The sequence below is a fragment of the Myotis lucifugus genome, unplaced genomic scaffold (assembly GCF_000147115.1).
Source record: "Myotis lucifugus unplaced genomic scaffold, Myoluc2.0 scaffold_23, whole genome shotgun sequence".
NCBI classification, from domain to species: Eukaryota; Metazoa; Chordata; class Mammalia; order Chiroptera; family Vespertilionidae; genus Myotis; species Myotis lucifugus.
Genome location: NW_005871071.1, coordinates 63,100 through 83,161, shown reverse-complemented (window position 1 = coordinate 83,161; position 20,062 = coordinate 63,100). Strand labels below are relative to the sequence as shown.

At 37.1% G+C, this 20,062-nt stretch overlaps 1 protein-coding gene across 9 annotated transcripts in view; it reads left to right on the top strand.

Moving 5' to 3' along the window:
- The window catches only part of RNF111 (ring finger protein 111), a 103,477-nt gene that overhangs the window by 62,198 nt on the left and 21,217 nt on the right, over nucleotides 1-20,062 (top strand). For 7 of the 9 annotated variants that reach the window (XM_023751599.1, XM_014453385.2, XM_006085895.3 and 4 more), the window contains exons 4-7: nucleotides 1,304-1,467; nucleotides 4,554-4,748; nucleotides 12,818-13,137; nucleotides 16,915-17,173. In XM_023751599.1, coding sequence (XP_023607367.1) covers nucleotides 1,304-1,467; nucleotides 4,554-4,748; nucleotides 12,818-13,137; nucleotides 16,915-17,173 — 938 coding nt within the window. The remainder of the gene's footprint in view (nucleotides 1-1,303; nucleotides 1,468-4,553; nucleotides 4,749-12,817; nucleotides 13,138-16,914; nucleotides 17,174-20,062) is intronic. The other 2 variants (XM_006085896.3, XM_014453384.2) reach the window with 1 other exon arrangement.

The window sequence follows — 20,062 nt, the reverse complement described above, 5'->3', positions numbered from 1 at the left end:
AGAAAACACTGACTTCATAAGCCCCGCCTTCTTAAAACATGTATTTTTCTCCTGGAGCTTTAGGACTGCATATATTACCCCTCTGTACCCTCAGTCATTCAGATCATTACAGTGAATCCTTAAAAATATTTGTAATGAAATGTACAAGGTAAGAAATTTAGGTACACATATACAATACCATACATATGATTAAAAGATGATAAAAGTTAGGTGTTGAGGGTTTGTGGATAATATACTTTAAAAGCACAACGCAGTTGAAACAAGTGATGTTTCTTAAGAACTACAAATTGCAGATCTTCCTCCAGTTACAATGGGGGTTACATCCCAATAAACCCATTGAATGCTGAAAACACCGTAAGTTGAAAATGCATTTAAATAATATTAAATACCAATTCTATCTCAAAACCAATCAAGAAAAGAAAAAAAAGAAAGTGCATTTAATGCAACTAACCTACTAAACATCGTAAGTTAGCCTGGCCTACCTTAAATGTACTTAGAACACATTGCATAAAGTTGGACAAAATCAATGAATACACACTGAATACACTAGAGTATCCGTTGTTTATCCTCATAGTCAGGTGGCTAATTGGGAGCTGTGACTTGCTGCCATTGCCCGGCCTCATAAGAGAGTATCATACCACATATTGCTAGCACAGGAAAAGATAAAAATTCAGTGTTTGTAGTACAGTTTCTACTGGAAGCATCTTGCTTTCAAACCATTGCAAAGTCAGAAAATCCTAAATCGAACCATTAAATCAGGGACCATCTGTAGTAAACTAGCTGCAACCATCCTTACCCTTTCTGATCCCAGGAAATTTCTCTAGTGTCTTGAATCTCTTTTAGATCAGTACCAGAAACTTACTGGTAGCTTGGTTTAGGACTCCCCAAGTGTTCTGGTGTTTATATTTTTGTTACTTTACCCATTGTGAATAAATTTAGGTATTTACATAAAATGTAAATAATTGATTGTAACCCGGGTGAATATTCACACTAACTATTGAAAAGAGCATTATTCTTGAAACTGTATCCTGTATTTCACACCCGTGATTGGTGTAAAATGATAACGTATCATTTCTCATATTCTTAGATCAGTTGGTTGGTAAATATTTCATTCAGAAAATATTTATTGAGTGCCAGACAGACATTGTGCTAGTCATAACTTTTAATTCTGTGACCATTATTTCTTTGGAGAAGTCTTACATGAAGTATTTCCCAACTCACTCTGTAAAGAAAGGCTTATTATTTCTTGGTAACTGAATTTTTTTTTTTTATGTTTACTAATTTAATATTGATATCATTTAAGGTCTCGTTCAACCCTTGGACACTCCAGATCTCATTGGAGCCAAGGTTCAAGTTCTCATACAAGTCGACCACAGGAGCCACGGAACCGCAGTAGGATTTCTACTGTGATACAGCCCTTGAGGCAGAATGCAGCAGAAGTTGTGGACCTTACTGTTGATGAAGATGGTAAGGTGGAGTAGTAACTGTAGAATTATGAAGAAAACTTGATAAAATGAAATATCTTGCTATGCTATTAAACTACAGAGAAGTTTTCAGATTTTTAAATCTTATTTTTCAATTTGCAGTAATAACCTTGGTTATAATATAGTAATTGTGCCTAAAATTTTTTCTGGTTATTGTTTTATTGCTTGGTAGTTATTTTCTTAGAAAAAAAAATTTTTTTACGAGTGATAGTTTGATATATTCTCAGACTTACCTATTATATTCATTTCTAATATTGTCATACTTTACCTTTTGCTATAAAAATTAGAAATGGCACTTAAAATTTTTTCTTTTAAAACTTCACCCGAGGACAGGAGGTGGGGAGGGGCGGGAGAGGGGAGAGGGGAAAGGGGAGAAGAGACATAGATGTTATTGAGAAGCTTCAATTGGTAGAGAGAGAGAGAGAGAGAGAGAGAGAGAGAGAGAGAGAAACATAGATATGATTGAGAAGCTTCAATTGGCTGCTCCCTATATGCGCTCAACTGGGAATGTGAACCTGCAACCTAGGTATGTGCCCTGATCAGGAATCAAACCTGCAACCTTTCATTGTATGGGATGACATTCAGCCTAGCCACTTTGGACTGACAAGGGCAGAAATGACACTTTTGAATTATGGACAACAGTAAAGCGCTATAACAATTCAAATGGTTAATACTGGTTATTTATAGTGTCATTTACTTTTATTTTTATTTTATTTTTAATATGTTTTATTGATTTTTTATAGAGAGGAAGGGAGAGGGATAGAGATTTAGAAACATTGATGAGAGAGAAACATCAATTCAGCTGCCTCCTGCACACTCCCTACTGGGGATGTGCCTGCAACCAAGGTATATGCCCTTGACCGGAATTGAACCTGGGACCCTTCAGTCTGCAGGCCGATGCTCTATCCACTGAGCCAAACTAGTTAGGGCTGTCATTTACTTTTAAAAGTATGTTATTCTTTAATGTAATATAGTATGTACTTTTTGTGCTGCTTAGTTTTAGTGTTTTGTTTTGGCTTATAACTGCTCTGAGGAAGGAAAGCTAGAGTTAGTAAACAGGGATTAGGGAAAGTGGTAGCATGTTTTAATATATGCCTACATATATGAATTTTCCTACATGTTGAGAATTATCTTCAGGAATTATTAGTTTCATCTTAGAAGGAAGTGGTCAATCATAATTTTCTTAGGGAGGTGGTCAACCATGTATAAATTTGTTAACTTTGGGGGTTAGCTATAAATTGGAAAAAAGATACATTAAATAGGTAGAAATAGAGGCCTTGGGCAATCAGTTCTTAGATGGGCTGTTTGCAGTTTGGATGATCCTAGTTCAGAGTACTAGTACTTTGGAATTAAGATGCTTATGAAGAGATAATTTATCTCCATAGCCTGCATTCATTCAACAGTGCCTTGGTTTTTATTTTGAAGCATTATAAATTACCTGTAAGTCAGTGGTTAATATAATAGGGATTAATTAAAGGTTAATTGGAGTTAGTTAAATATAGGATGACTAGTTTGAAAACTTTCTGTGTGTTTATTATGTGACACCTATTATCTGGTAAGTAGGAAAAGGTGACAGAGTAGCCTTTTAACCCATTAGAATTAGTCTAACCAGACTACTTCAACTACGTTAATAGTATTTCAGTGATCAGTAGATGCCCTCTTTTCCCAACTAGTTTCTTTCAGTGGAAACCTTTCTCTCATTAAAAATAAACCAAAAACTTAACTATATCAATTAGACTAGTGGTTCTTAACTGGCTGTCCTTTTGTGTCCCTGGAGACATTTGTCAATATCTATAGCCGTTTTTGGTTCTCACAGTTGGGAGGAGAGTGCTAATGACATGTAATGGGTAGAGGCCAGGGGTGCTGCTAAACATACTGTACAGACACCCTCAATCCCCACTCCCACACCCAACAAAGAATTGTCCAGCTCAAAATGTCAATACTGCTAAGGTTGAGAAACTGTTATAAAGCATTTGCAAATAAACATAGGTTCCTCCCTTCACTTTTTAGCTGCAAGCAAATGCATGTTTAAGGAGCCAGAGTGCAATGTTCCATAGACCAAGCAGGTACTATTCGTGTTTCAGGAGTCCGCATTTCACACTGCATTATATAAAATAGTTGTCCTCTCATTCTACATCACATTAAGAGAGTGCCTCTTTTTAAGAGCTGATTGTTATTGTATAGTTATAACAATTAGATTCTCTATTTTTAAACAACTATTTTATAATCAGTTTAAAATATAAATCATTCATAAGTTAAAATCTGCTTGAAATTTCTTTTACATTCCACTACAAAATTTTTAAATTTTTATTAAAAAGTACTGCTGAATATTTACAAAAAAGTTTTGAAAAACATACAAAAGTACATGTAAAAAGAGATTAAAATATATTAAACATCATAGATAATGTTAATTATGTGATTACTATGTAAAACATTATACAAAATAATGTTTATTAAATTATTGGTATATGTAAAGCATCATACAAAGTGCTTTATATGTGTGATCTCCGTTCATCCTAGCAACAGTTCTATGAAGAAAGTTCTATGAAGAATAGTTTCCTAATTTTATAGGTGAGAAAATGAAAAGTGGTTATGTAACTTATCCAGGATCATACTGTCAGTAGTGAAATCAGACTTACTTTCCAAGCATCTGATTCTGGAATCCATACTTTAAAGGGGAAAGAGCTGTTTGTAACACCTTCTGACAGCTTATAATAATATGTATGAACATAGCAGAGAGACTTTTACTTTCTTTATCCTCTTTTCTTTTTTATGATAGATCAGAAAACTTATATAATCATTATTCAAAAAACCTGTTAATCATCTGAATTATTAGAATATGCATTTGTTGGATTTTTAAAAATGCAGTGATCATACGTTAGTAACGACATTTTAATGTTAACAGTTTAACTTCATGAAAGCTTTTTTTACTATATATTGTACTTCCTACAGAGTTCATATTATTAAAGTTTGCTTTAACATTTATCATAAAAATGTTAGCTTGGATTAAAATATAACCCATTACCTAATTTGTATTGAAATGCTGACTAAACATTTTATATTTTATAGAACCTACTGTAGTACCAACCACTTCTGCGAGAATGGAATCACAAACCACAAGCGCTTCCACTAACAATTCCAATCCATCTACCTCTGAGCAGGCCTCTGATACTGCTTCAGCTGTCACTAGTAGCCAATCCTCCACAGTGTCAGAGACTTCAGCTACTCTTACAAGCAATAGTATGACTGGTACTTCTATAGGAGGTATGTAAAAATGGGGGGGAGGAGGGACTCTTTTTTTATTACATTTGTTAAAAAAAGGATTATTTTCAGATTTTAGCTGTATTAGCAAGAACATAGTCTTAGAGTCAACATCATATGTGAGCTAAGTAGTCTCAATTAGAATTAGACTATGATTTCATATTTGAGTTTGTGTGCTATATGTTGCCAAAGTATCATAGCTCAACTGAAAGAAATTGGGGGAATTAAATGTCTGACTCCAAAAATGTGAGCAACAAAAGAAAAAATAGGTAAGTTAAACTTATCAACATTGAAAATTTTTATACATCAAAGGACATCAAGAAAGTGAAAAGACAACTTACAGATGGGAGAAAACTTGAAAATCATACATTTGGTAAGGGTCTAATATAGAGAATATATAAAGAACTCACACAACTCACCAATAAAAAGGAAAACAACTCTGTTTAAAAATGGGGCGAAGGATAGCCCTAGCCTGTTTGACTTAGTGCAGGGGTCCTCAAACTTTTTAAACAGGGGGCCAGTTCACTGTCCCTTAGACCGTTGGAGGGCCGGACTATAGTTTAAAAAAAAACTATGAACAAATTCTTATGCACACTGCACATATCTTATTTTGAAGTAAAAAAACAAAACGGGAACAAATACAATATTTGTATTTGCATGTGGCCCGCGGGCCGTAGTTTGAGGACCCCTGTCTTAGTGGATAGAGAGCATCAGCCTGTGGACTAAAGAGCCCTGGGTTTGATTCTGGTCATTGGCACATGCCCGGGTTGGGGGCTTGATCCCCAGCAGAATGTGTGCAGGAGGCAGCCAGTGAATGATTCTCTCTCATCATTGATGTTTCTCATTGATGTTTCTATCTCTCCCTTTCTCTCTGAAGCCAAGAATAAATAAATAAATAAATAAATAAATAAATAAATAAATAAATAAATAAATAAATAAATAAAGAATAGATGAAGGATATGTATAGATATTTTTTCCATAGAAGATATACAAATGACTAAGAACTACATGAAAACATCATTAGTTAGTAGGGAAATACAAATCAAAATCACAGTGAATTACCACTTTACACCCAATAGGATGTCTATACTTAAAATCAAAACAAAACAGTAAATCATAAAATAACCAGTGTTGAGTAGAATGTGGAGATATTAGAATCCTTATGAATAATCTGGTGGGAATGTAAAATGGCACAGCCATTGTGAGAACACTATAGCTTCCAGTCGAGATGATGGAGTAGATAAATGTGGTACTTGTATCCTTCCACAACCACATTAAAATGACATCTAAACTACAGAACAACCACCACTCAGAACTGTCTGAAATCTAGCTGAACAGAAGTCCTATAACTAAGGACATAAAGAGAAAGCCATATCGAGACTGGTAGGAAGGACAGAGACATGGAATGAGTTAGTCCCATACTCACATGTGATGGTTAAAAATTGGGAGGGATATGTCAGCTGTAGAGGTCCCTTCTTAGGAGTGAAGGGCCCCAACCCAGGCCTCTCAGTCCAGTCTTGGGAAGAGAAGTCCCCAAACTTCTGGCTGTGAAAACCGGCAGGGATAGTGGCTGAGTATGATGGGAGAGTTGCTGGAGACTGAGGTGTTCCTCTTAAAGAGCATGCACACGGCCTTCCTCAGACTCACTAGCTATAACCTCCAGCACTGGGGCAGCAGCTCAAAAGGCACCAAGGACATGGGGAGGAACTGAATTGTCTGGCTTTGGGGCAAGGATTGGAGGGGCAGCTTTCTCCCAGATAGAAGTGCTGGCCTATTCGGTCATTCCTTTGCTGAGTCCTATCCTCCACAGAACCAGATAGTGGATGCTATATCTGAGTCTATCAACCTGACTCACACTATTCACCCTACATTGATGATTCCCTGAGATCCCCTCCCACCCAAGACAATGTCCAACCCAAATTTTGGGTTCACTCAAGCCCTTTTCAATGACTTTTCCATAAACTTAACCTAACCTGGTGAAGGAGATAGACATACAAGTCCAAGAAGCACAGAGAATTCCAAACGATGAACCCCAAGAGGCCACACCAAGACATGTAATTAAAATGGCAAAGATTAAACTCAAAGAGAATTTTAAGAGCAGCAAGAGGAAAGCAGTTTGTTACCTACAAGTGAGATCCCATAAGACTCAGCAGTTTAAATGCAAATGGATTAAATGCTCCAACCAAAAGACATGGTGGCTGAATGGATAACAAAATAAGACCCTTACATATACTGACTACCGGAGATTCGCTTCAGATCGAAAGACACACACACAGACTAACAGTAAGGGATGCAAAAAGATATTTCATTAAAATAAAAAAAGCTAGTGTAGTAACACTTATACTAGACAAAATATATTATAAAACAAAGGCTATATAAAAAGAGATAAAGGACCCAGCAATTCCACTTCTGGGTATTTCTCTGAAGAAACCTAAACACTAATCAAAGACATGTACATCCTTATGTTCATTGCAGCATTTGTTACAATAGTCAAGATACAGAAGCAACCTAAGTGGTGTTCATGTATAGATGAATTGGTAAAGAAGAAGGTGTGTGTGTGTGTGTGTGTGTGTGTGTGTGTATAAAATGGAATATGACTCAGCTGTAAAAAGAATGAAACCTTGCTATCTGCAACAATATGGATGGACCTAGGATGGGCACAATGTCTGAGTGAAATAAGTTAGTAAGACAAATTCCATGTGATTTCACTTATATGTGGAATCTAAAAAATAAAATAAATGAACACGCAGAACAGAAGCAGACTCATAGATACATTACATTTTGACAGTTGCCAGATGGCAGAGGCTTGGGGGATGATGAAAGAGATGAAAGGATTAAGAACTACTAATTGGTAGTTACAGAATAGTCATGGGGATGTAAAGGATAGCATAGGGAATATAGTCAGTAATATTGTCGTAACTATGTATGGGGTCAGATGGGTACTAGATTTATTTGGGTTATTACTTTGTTTTTTTTTTTTATATATTTTATTGACTCATAGATACATTACATTTTGACAGTTGCCAGATGGCAGAGGCTTGGGGGATGATGAAAGAGATGAAAGGATTAAGAACTACTAATTGGTAGTTACAGAATAGTCATGGGGATGTAAAGGATAGCATAGGGAACCTTTCAGTCCGCAGGCCGATGCTCTATCCACTGAGCCAAACCAGTTAGGGCAAGGGTTATTACTTTGTAAGTTATATAAATGTCAAATCAATGGGTTGTATGTGTGAAACTAATATAATATTGTACAATAACTGTAATTGATAAATAAAAAGTTATTTTTAAAAAATGTTAAATTTAGAGCTATCATATTACCCATGATTCCACTCTTGGGTATATACTCAAAAGAATTGAAAGTGGATGGGAATTTTTTAAAGTTTCATGGTGTCTTTTTTCTTAGTTTTATTTGTTTGTTCTTTTGGTGTCATGTCTAAGAAACCATTGCCTAATCCAAGGTCATAGGATTTACTCCTGTGTTTTAAGAGTTTATAGTTTTAGCTCTTATCTCAGATTATTTCTTACTAGAGGTTCAGTGCACAAATTCGTGCACGGGTGGGGTCTCTTGGGGTGGTCTGCGGGGATTGGGTCCCAGCTTGAGCCCCCAGCTTTGCAGCCCCGCAGCCCTGCCTGGCACCCTGCTATGGCCTGGCACCCCCCCCCCCCCCCCACCTACTCCACCATCCCGCCTGGAGGGGGAATGATTGGGGGCGGGGCCGCGCCCATTTTTTTAGGGGCGGGAGGCTGGAAGGGGGCTTGCCCTCCTCCACCACCCCCCCATCTCCATCTGTGGGGCAGTTGGTGGGGTGATTGGGACCCCGCTTGCACCCGCCCTGGCCTGGCACTGCCTGCTCACCTCCACCATCCCACCAAGGTTGCATTCTCATTTTGGTCAGCCAGCGCCTGCACTGCCACCTGCTGCCAGTGCCATGTTCTGCGCCACCCCTGGTAGTGCACGGCATAGCGAGTGTTTGAACTACTGTTGAACAATTTGCATATTAGGCTTTTAGTAGGATATTTTAATTAGCATTGTTATCGCTAGTTTTTTCTTCTGTCATTTAGTTATTATCTATCATATTATCATTTAATTCTTAAAAACTTCTTGATGTTGTTATTATTCTTCCAATCAGAAATGAAGAAATCTGGAATGTTAAATACTTTCAAGGTTAATAATCTTTGAGCAAAGATTTGAACTCTATTCATTTACTCCTCTTTCCTGATAGCTTTATGTACCCTTATTCTTATCTGGATTTTATGTGACAGAGTCCCAACTTTATTTCAAGATAGTCTCAAATCTTTCATTTATTTATTCATTCATTTAAGACCCTTGGTCACCCAGGATTCACATTTAATCTCCTAAGTAGCAGCATTACAACCTGAATGGCCTTCTCATGGTATCACTGTAACGATATTGATGGATAGACTTTGTGTTGTATTTCTCTGGACTAGGAGGACCTTGTTCCAGGCCAGATTGTTCCTCTGTATAAACCTGATAGACGCATATACAGATATTTAGGATACATTAGGGGCACTCAGTTCTTATGGCTTCATTTTATTCTGTGACTCTATAGAACATCAGTCACCTATTTTCTTCACATCTTGTCCTTACTTTGCATTTTTTTAAAAAAATTCTGTACTGTTTAAAGTATTATGTATGTCTCCTTTTTCCCCCATTGACCATTCCCCAGCCACTCTCAGCCCCCAGCACATGCCCTCATCCCCCTAGTATCTGTGTCCATTGGTCATGTTTATATACATGCATACAAGTCCTTTGGTAGATCTCTTACCCTGTTATAACTTTGCATTTTATTGCATAGTTCCAACCTTGGAAAACTTAAGCCAGCTTTGCTCTATCCAGGTTTCTAAATTGGGCTAACAAAATGCATAGAACCAAGCAGATTGGATGTATGGTATCTAATCTCAGGCTTTTGGTAGAAAGTTGCCATAGTATGATGTATCTTAATCAGTTACCTTTTCTTCCTCTCAATGGCTATTCCAAAATTCTCTCATTCTCCTTAAAACTTTTATTCCTTCAGGGGAAAGTAAAAAAATAAAATAAATGGAGGGAGGTTAAAGCTCTGGCCAGGTAGCTCAGTTGTTTAGAGCATCGTCCTGATACTCCAAAGTTGCAGGTTTGATCTTCATTTAGGGCATATACAAGAAGCAACCAATGAATGCATAAATAAAAAGTGGAATAACAAATCCATTTTCTCTCTCCTATATTCAACTTAGTGGTTCAGTTATAATACCGATTGATTTATATCTTAAATTGACTTTATGCTTGATGATGAGCTACTTGAAGATCAAAGATTAGGTCTGTCTTTTCCTTCTTTTTTTTTTAATTCTCACCCAAGGATTTTTAAAAAATATATATTTTATTGATTTTTTACAGAGAGGAAGGGAAAGGGATAGAGAGTTAGAAACATCGATGAGAGAGAAACATCGATCAGCTGCCTCCTGCACACTCCCCACTGGGGATGTGCCCGCAACCAAGGTACATGCCCTTGACCGGAATCGAACCTGGGACCCTTGAGTCCGCAGGCCGATGCTCTTATCTGCTGAGCCAAACCGGTTAGGGCCCAAGGATTTTTTTCATTGCTTTTTCAGCAAGAGAGTGGAAGGGAGGGAGGGGGGAGAGAGAGAAACATGGATGTGAGAGAGACATATCAATTGGTTGTCTCCTGCACACTCCCAGACGCGGGGAGCAACCTGAAACCCAGGTATCCACGCCCTTGAACAGTAATGGAACCTGGGACCCTTTGGTGTGCAGGCTGAGATTCTAACCACTGAGCAACCGGCCAGGGCTCCAGTGCCTTTTGTAAGTCCTTTACCATATCATTATTTTGTGTAAGACTTGCCAAGTGAATGAATAAATGCATGAGTACATCTCAGTAATTCTCCTAGAATTACAGTGAAAGGACTTTAACCAGCTTGATGTCACTGGTCTGTAGAGTTAATTTTCCTGGTGCAGGTTTGTGATTGTCTCATTTTTGGTGGATACTCTGGGCTAATTTTAATAAAAAATGTTTTATTTACTTGATCAGATATTTCTGTATTTCACTTCTAATTTATGGCAGTTTTCTTTGGTCAATAACTCTCCTTTAAATTTTTATTTCTTGATTTTAGAGAGAAGGAGGAAGGAGGGGGGAGGGAGAGAGAGAAATATCTATTTGTTGTTCCATTTACTTATGCATTCATTGATTGTTTCTTGTTTGTACCCTGACTGGGGATTGAATCTGCAACCTTGGCGTTATCAGGATGGCACTCTTCCCAGCTAGGGCTAGACAGTAACTCTTGAACAAGAGGAGAATCAGTTGTCTGTACTTTGAGTTGCTAACCTGTTTGAGCAACAAAGATGTTTTGAACTGTAGGAAAATAGACAATTTAATTGGAGGCCAAAACTGTACCCTAACAGGTAGAACTATAAGGCCAGCCTTCTTTTTGAGGCCACGCTTTTAATGATCTGTCCCCTTAAATATGCGCTTAGTCTTAAATGTATTCTAGTCACTGTACTTCGTTTTCTTTCACTCTGAGTTTTGTATTTGAAATATTTGAAGACATAGAAGGTGTACATTCTTTCTGAATAAGGTAAATGTCATATCTGTCACTCCAGTCACAGTTCTTGCAATCCATAGATTTGCTCTTGTTACAAACTCATCTCTTGAGTTATACAAAATCCTCAAATAATTGGATTTGTAAAATTAAAGTATCAGAATTATAAGGTACCAGGAAAGTCATTTAGGTCATCCATTGAATGGATTTAGTGTCCCAGAGGTTTTCAATCTTTTTTTTTTTTTCCTGAAGTAACACAATAAATGACATTCACTTGCACAACACTTTGACATGGGGACTGAGATAAAACCCTGAAAATGTTGCAGGAAGTACTGCTCCTGTAATAATGAGTTTATTGCTACAAATATTACAGCATGTAGAAAATAGGTACTTAATGTTTGATTTAGCATAGCTAAGATAGGCTGTTGATCATAATCAGTTCCTGATCACTGGTTGTAACTCTGTCCAGGTTATTCAAGAAATTTGAAATCCAAATGAATGAAAGTGATATAGTTATAGAACTGATTTTAAAGTGCTATAATTTATGTTTTAAAAGTAAACACCTTGTCCACTTGAATAGTTTTCTGTTACAAATTACTTGTAATATTTAACCTCTCATCTAATGCTAACAAGGTAGTACTAATCCAGTAGGCAATTAAGAGATTAGTAAAAAGTAGTCATTTTTTTTCTATCCAAGTTTACAGACTCCTGAATTCTAGTGTCCAGCTTAAGAACCTTTACAAAAGGGTTCAGGAAATTTGCCCAAATTGGCCAGACTAGGAGCTTGGAAAGAAAGCTGCACAGATAATACAGAACAGGGATTAGATCATAGACGTCCCCCAGAAGGGAACCAGTGAAGGCAGGGTAGGACATGAATGGGAGGGCAGACCCAGGAGAATTACAGGGAGGTTTGCTGCAGTCAAACCTATCAACCAGAGCCTAAAGCACCACCACCCAAATTCATCTATGTGAGCCCATAAATTCCCTTACTTGTTTCAGCTAGTTTTTGTTGTATTTTTATACCATTTGTTAGTAACCAGAAGATTCCTAATTGGTACATTGACCCAGAAGAGATCAGCTAGGTACTGTGAGCCAAATGGGAGGAGAATATTCCTGGTATCAGTTACTCTGATACCAGGCTAGAACAATGGTACTCCAGAATCCTAAGGGTTCTGAGGAGATGCCTCCGGGGTCATATGGGTGATGCGGGAGGAAAAGACACAGCTTGGTTCTCCACTCTTCTAATTTACACATTCTCAGTAAAAAATTTTGCCTCCATATTTATCTGTTTTATATAGTTTCCACATAATACATAGTTTGAGGAGAGGCTGTATGTTATAACTACTTTTAGAAGTTATATGATATGTATGTTAAACTGTGGCACTATCATATCCTTTTTTACAGAACTTACTAAACATTTCTTAATTCTTTATTTACTTATTTATATACAGAACCTGTTTATTAAACAGTGATATTTGATCATTTGATTTTTCTATACATTTCTTTTCTGTTACAAGATGACTTGAGGAGAGCTGCATCTAGTGCTGTAACGGAAAATGGCCCTCCTGCAATGCCAAGGTTACCTTCCTGCTGTCCCCAGCACTCGCCATGTGGAGGGTCGTCACAGAATCACCATGCATTAGGACATCCACACACAAGTTGCTTTCAGCAGCATGGCCACCATTTTCAACATCACCACCACCACCATCATACTCCCCACCCAGCTGTCCCAGTTTCTCCCTCCTATAGTGATCCTACATGCCCTGTGGAAAGACCTCCACAAGTACAAGCACCTTGTGGAGCAAATAGTAGTTCTGGTACCAGCTACCATGACCAGGTATGTGGAATTTATGACTTTTTCTTTCTTTTCTAAAATTTTAAAATATTGGGTGTTTGTTTTTTTTTTTTTTCAGGAGGAAAAAACATACCTAATAATACATTTTATATGCTAAATAAGTCATTATTCTATTGACCATGCAAAAGTGGCCTAATTTAGTGGTCTGTAATTTTTTCTTTTATTTAAGTCTCCAGGATTTTTTGATGGTCCAAATCAGGGGTGGGGCACGTCTGGCCTATGGGCCATATAAGGCCCAAGACATAATTTGGTCTGGTCCTGCCAAGGCATTAGGGGTGAGTTTGACCAAATATAGCAGCCTAATTCTGTATGGCCCTCGAATGATGTTATAAATATACAAAGGGCCCTTGGCAGAAAAGAGGTTCTCCACCCCTGCTCTAAATTATTGCAGTTAATAGAGGGGGTCAGGGATGTAGAAAATCAGAAATGAAACTATTTTTTATTCTAGAATGGTTTTGGTTTTTTAGTTAAATACAGGTAAACCTGATCTTTGGGATTGTATTTCAAACAAAGTGTTGAAACTGCATTGTTAATTTACTTAATGAGAAATTGAGAAATTCTCCCAGTTTTTACTCCTCTACCTCCTATTTTGGAGCTCCCTATAATCTCCATGAATCTCTAGAGATAAACAACCTTCTCAGATGCAAACCTGTGATATAGTTTCTCAGGAGCAGATGAGATTTTTAATTTATAGGGAATTGAAATATCAGCAAAAAATTATAATTCAGTAAATTAGTTGATCATAGTGAATGCTCAGAATGTCAAATAATATTGCATTAGTATTGGTGGTCACATGTAGTTAATGAAGTCAAGTTTATATGCTATTTTAACTTTTACTATGATATAAACTTGGGTGGTGTATACTTTAGAAAACAAAACATGTTATTTCAAAGTAAAGTGGTAGCTGACCTATATCTTAGAAAAAATACTGGGAAAAAAAAGTTAAAGAAAAAGATGAATGGTTTAAGCAAAAAAAGAAAAAAGCACCTCATAGACATAGACAACAGTATGGTGATTACCAGAGGGAAAGGAGGTTGCGGGGAGGTAGATGAGGGTAAAGGGGAGATAAATGGTGATGGAAGGAGACTTGACTTGGGATATTGGACAAAATATAGTATACAGATGATGTGTTATAGAATTGTACACCTGAAACCTATATAATTTTATTAACCAATGTCACCCCAACAAATTCAATTTAAAAAATAAACTTTAGAGCAACTTGTTTTTTTTGTATTTTTTTTTGTATCCCTTGACCTTTCCTAAAGTACTTGTTTCATCTTTAAATTTTGATGGTTATCACTTCTGCATCTGACAAATTAAAATATAATTAAGAAATATTGATGTTCCCTTAAAAAAACACAACACAACTAGGTGCTGTTATCGAGAAGAAATGTTAAAATGTTTAGTGGAAAATTTGATTTAAAAGATTTTAGATGATGTTTTGGTAACAGTTCTAAGTATTAATATCTACTAACCATCTAGACCTGTGTACTTCTTGGGAATGAAGACGCAAAAGGAAAACTTTTCAGTGAACTGAATGAAATGCCCTACTTAAAAGCAAAATTTCCTTTTACTAGAAATTTGGGCTGAAGAGGGGTTTATAATTATAGTAGGAAAATGGTGAAGAAGTGAATCTACCAACTTCTCCCACATTCATTCAAGAGCTGCCAAAAGGTGGGCCTTTTGTTCATAGAATGTTGTTGTTGAAGTAATAAAATAATACAGCTGGTTTGAGAGATCAATTGTGTATGGCACATTTTCTTTCAACCTGACAGACTCAATTATAGGTAGAGTCTCTTACATTTCTGTTCAATGTAAAACAAATATAACCTATACTGTCTCTAAGTAGATGTATTTGGACTACATACAAAACTTGAGGTAAATCAGCAGAATCAGGCATTCAGTGGTGACAGCAGATATGAAGGAGAATAGAGTGAGGTTTTAGAGATATGAACAATTGAGATTCATATAGACATTTGGAATACTCTCTAATTAGGCACATGCTCATGAGATCACCTCCAGTTGAGACCTATGTGGCCACAATAGAAAGTGAAGAGTGAGAGACATAAACTGATCTGAGGATTTGTGATAGTGTAAGTCTTATGATAGAGTGCAAGATGGTGGATAGGCAGAGAAAGATTGGGGAGTATTAGGCCTCATAGCAAAGAAGTTGCAGTAGTCACTTGACTCTCTATAGTCTTTACTATTCCTTTGTGTGAAGCTTCTTCCTCTTTTGAAAGAGTAGTTCAGTATTATGCTTATAATCTATGTAAAGTAATATTTGCCATTTTTGTACCAATCTCGATTATCCTTCCTTCCCTCTAGAATAGAATTGAATGAACTGTTGGAATTGTGAAAAATTGGTTTTCCCCTTTGTTGGTTTTTCCCCCTTTCTTTTTATTCTTTACTTGTAACTTTCCCTTCGGTTCCTTCCAGGAGGACCTTCACCCTACTTTACTCACTCTCTGGGAGTGTTCTTAATCAGTGACTGGAGAAAGAAGATAGGAAATTTGCTCACCTTCATAGTATGTTGATACTCCAGTGCATTTGCCAAATTTTAGCCTAAATAGGAAAATAGGGAAAGGATTTGAACCATAAATAAAAACTCATGACCTCACAGTATTATTCTTGAGCCTTATTTACCCAATTTGAGGGCATACATTATATTTTCCAACTCAAAAGAAAGAGGCCAGGCATTAATTAGTTGTAGACACATAACATAGAGGAAGAAAGGACCTATTCTTTTTCACCTTCCCACAGCTTCTTCCTTCCCTTTTAGCATCCACAGTTTCTTTTGTTTCTGGTGTCCCCTGAGCCTGGAGCCCACTGAAAGCACAGAGACCACTATTCTTCCTCCTTGAATGGCCTGGGCCTCTTATATTACCCAAGCTTTCTTTATCTCCAGCCCTCAGCTTCCAGTGTTGAATAGTTCCTATATATAATTCCATATATAACACCAAATCTTTACTAGTATATTGTTTAATCACATTTTTAAAATTACAGCTATGGTGAACACTAAGCAAAAGATTCTGTATTTAAATTAAGAATACAAATAAGCAATTCTATTTCTGTAATCTGCTTTAGATTAGAAGGTAAAGTGTTTTACATAGGAGTTTTCCGTGCTTTTGGGAGGGGGGGAGGGAACTTAATTACTTATGAGTAGATTCTTGGTTTTATTTTCCAACTTAGTATATGGACCTTCCCCAAATTCATGTTTCTAATAAAAGGAATCTTATGCCCTTTGTTATCTTGGGTAATGTTGGCACTATTTAAGATTCAGTTGAGTATGTGCTATATACAGTTTAGAAATAGAACAAATTTTTGCCTAGAACCTTAATGTTTTCAGTAATGTGATTACATGTTGTTCAAAGAAGTCCTAAATTACTAATCAGAATTTTGGGGTAAAGGAGAATATGGAAGTATGATTGAAAAGTTTTCTTTTTTTCTAAGATCTAGATAATGGAAGAGAAATAGACCTTAAAGTAATAATTAACTTTGTTCATCTTGTAGCATGGTCTTATGCTTGATTTTTAAAAATTGATTATAGATTTTAAGTATATAATTACAGTTTTTACAATCAAAGATACACAGTATTTTCTTGGTGTTCAGTAGGTTTCACACTAAAAATTTTATCATTTTCAAATTCTTAATTCAAAGATTCTATTCTCTAGATTACGTTAGAAGTACTTTTATAGCATAAGATGAAACAATGTTTTAAAAAAACTTCAGAAAGATAAAATACGATTCCTCTTTATGCAGCAGGCTTTGCCAGTGGACCTGAGCAGCAATGCTATCAGAAGTCATGGAAGTGCTGGTTTTCACGGAGCATCTGCATTTGACCCCTGCTGCCCTGTTTCTTCTTCCCGAGCTGCAATCTTTGGCCATCAGGCTGCTGCTGCTGTCCCGAGCCAGCCATTATCACTAGATGGTTATGGGTCAAGCATGGTTGCACAGCCCCAGCCCCAGCCCCCTGTACAAGCCTCACTCTCATCATGTCGACATTATATGCCACCTCCATGTAAGTATAAATTTAACAGGCAGAAACCTTAGGGGCACCATATACAGGAAGCTTTTACATTCCTGTATGAAATTACCTTTCTGTCATCTTAATTTATAGATTTTTAGTATTTCCTTGCTCTAAGGAAATACTAAATGGGGTGTATTTTTCCCATTTCATCTTCCCTTCACCCCACATCCTCAGAACAGTCTTCTAAGGCAAAAAGGTCAGATGTTGTTTAAAAGGGTCAGGAAAATAAAGTTTATTTTATTTTACATTTTAACATTTTAATATCTATGAAATTGAAATACATTTAATGGCATACTAGATTCCTATAAAAGGAAGTTTTAGGGAACTTAGGTTTATCCTTTAAGTGTAATGGAAAATTTGGAAGTTTAGTAGTTGTTTCTAGACACAGGAAAGTAAATTTTGAATAAGAATTCTGAAACTTAACTGAGGCATTAGAATTCCTTGACAAAAGCTTTACCAATTACAAAAGGTTTCCATATTCAGTAATGCAGGCAATTAAAATAGAATCAGACATGACTTTTTTAAAGAAATTGAAATCTATGAGATATCAGAAATAAGAAATAACCTAAAGCTATGTAACATGTATTTACTACTTCATTAAATCATAGGCTAATAATCGTGGAAATTTAATAAGTACTTTGATTTAAGAATTGAAAATTCATGCAAGGAATAAACCAGGCTTTTGTTCTGATTACATGGAAAGTATCATTTTCAGTTACATATCTCATTAGATTTCTTCTTTCATTCCTCTAATTTTTTACGTTTGTATTCTACATATAACTAGAGTCAAACCAGAATTTGTACAGTGAAACCTGGTGACATGATTTATTTTTACAATAATGCAACTTAACATTTAAAATGTAAGCTAGAAAACAGGTTTTGAAACAGTTTTTGCAAAGCATTGACAAATGGACAGATTCTGTATATGAACACTGGTATGAAATTATACAGGCTGATTTGTAATATTTGTTGATATTCATCTTCAACTGATCATCTTTTATTAACTACTCAAAATGTGTGGTTTTCTGCCCATCTCCTTTAAATAATATAGTGAGGCAACTTATAGTGAACTCATCCTTTTTAATGTCCTGATGAAGAAATAAATGTTTTAGACCAACTTGATTTATTATAAAAATAACGTGTACATCCTAAGAAGTTCAAACTGCAGAATGATACAAAATAAGAAGTTAAAAGCCCTTCTCCCCACATCCTACTAATCTTAACACCATAGAGGTAACAACTGTTTATAAAACCTTTTAGAAATTTTATTTGAACATACATGTATATATATTTAAAAAATGGAATCATATTAAACATTATTTCCCTCTTGCTTTTGGATTCCTGATGTTTTTTAAATTTAACAATGCCTTGATTTTTTCCATATTAGCACATAAAAATCTAGTTCATTGTTTTTAATACCTTTATAATATTCCATTACCAGTTCCTCTGTTGATGGACATTTAAATTGTTTGTAGTTTTTTGGTTTTTTTAAAATATATTTTATTGATTTTTTTACAGAGAGGAAGGGAGAGGGAAAGAGAGTTAGAAACATCGATGAGAGAGAAGCATCTATCAGCTGCCTCCTGCACACCCCCTACCGGGGATATGCCTGCAACCAAGGTACATGCCCTTGGCTGGAATCGAACCCGGGACCCTTCAGTCCGCAGGCCGACGCTCTATCCACTGAGCCAAACCAGTCAGGGCGATTGTTTGTAGTTTTTTAATCTATCTGTAGGATAACTTCCTAAGAGTGAGATTGCTAGGTCAAAGTGACATATTGAACTTTTAGGAAGTTAAATATCAGTAACTTTTTTTTTTTTAACTCGCAAGAACACATAAAATAGGGAAGGAAGAGAAATAATCTGTGGGAATGCAGAATGGTATTTTTCCACAATGGTTAGCAATCTGTTTTGTTTAGATATATAGTGATTATAATGATGGCTTATATTCTCACCACACAGAAAAAGATGGTATCTATGTGACGTGATTGGATGTGTTAATTAACCTTATTGTTATAATTATTTCATAAAGTATATGTATGCCAAATCATATTGTACACCTTAAATATATACAGTTGTATTTGTTAACTAGAGGCCTGGTGCCCGAATTTTTGCACCTTGGGGTCCCTCCGCCTGGCCTGCAGGATTGGGCCGAAACCAGCTCTCCGACGTCCCCTGAGGGGTCGGATTGCGAGAGGGCACAGGCCAGGCCAAAGGATCCAACCGATGCATGATCGGGGCCGGGGAGAGACCTGGGAGGTTGGCCAGCCAGGGCAGGACTGCAGGGAGGGTTCCAGCGCGTATCTGGTCCGTCTCACTCAGTTCCGATCAGCTGGACCCCAGCAGCAAGCTAACCTACCAGTTAGAGCGTCTGCCCCCTGGGGGTCAGTGCCCGTCATAGCGAGCAGTGAGTGGCCTTAGCATATCATTAGCATATTACACTTTGATTGGTTGAACAGCTGACTGTTCGACCGGACACTTAGCATATTAGGCTTTTATTGTATAGGACTAGAGGCCTGGTGCACAAAAATTTGTGCACTCGGGGGTCCCTCAGCCCAGCCTGTGCCCTCTCACAGTCTGGGATCCCTCGGGGGATGTCCACCTGCTGGCTTAGGCCTGCTCCCCAGGGGATTGTGCCTAAGCTGGCAGTGATACATCCCTTGGGGGATGTCCACTTGCCAGCGGGCCGAAGCTGCAGTTGAACATCCACAGAGCTGCTGAGGAGGCAGGAGAGGCTCCCACCATCGCCAATGTGATGCCTTCAGCCTGGCTTGTGGCTGAGCAGAGCTCCCCTGTGGGAGTGCACTGACTACCAGGGGGCAGCTCCTACATTGAGCATCTGCCCCCTGGCAGTCAGTGTGTATCATAGTGACCAGTCATT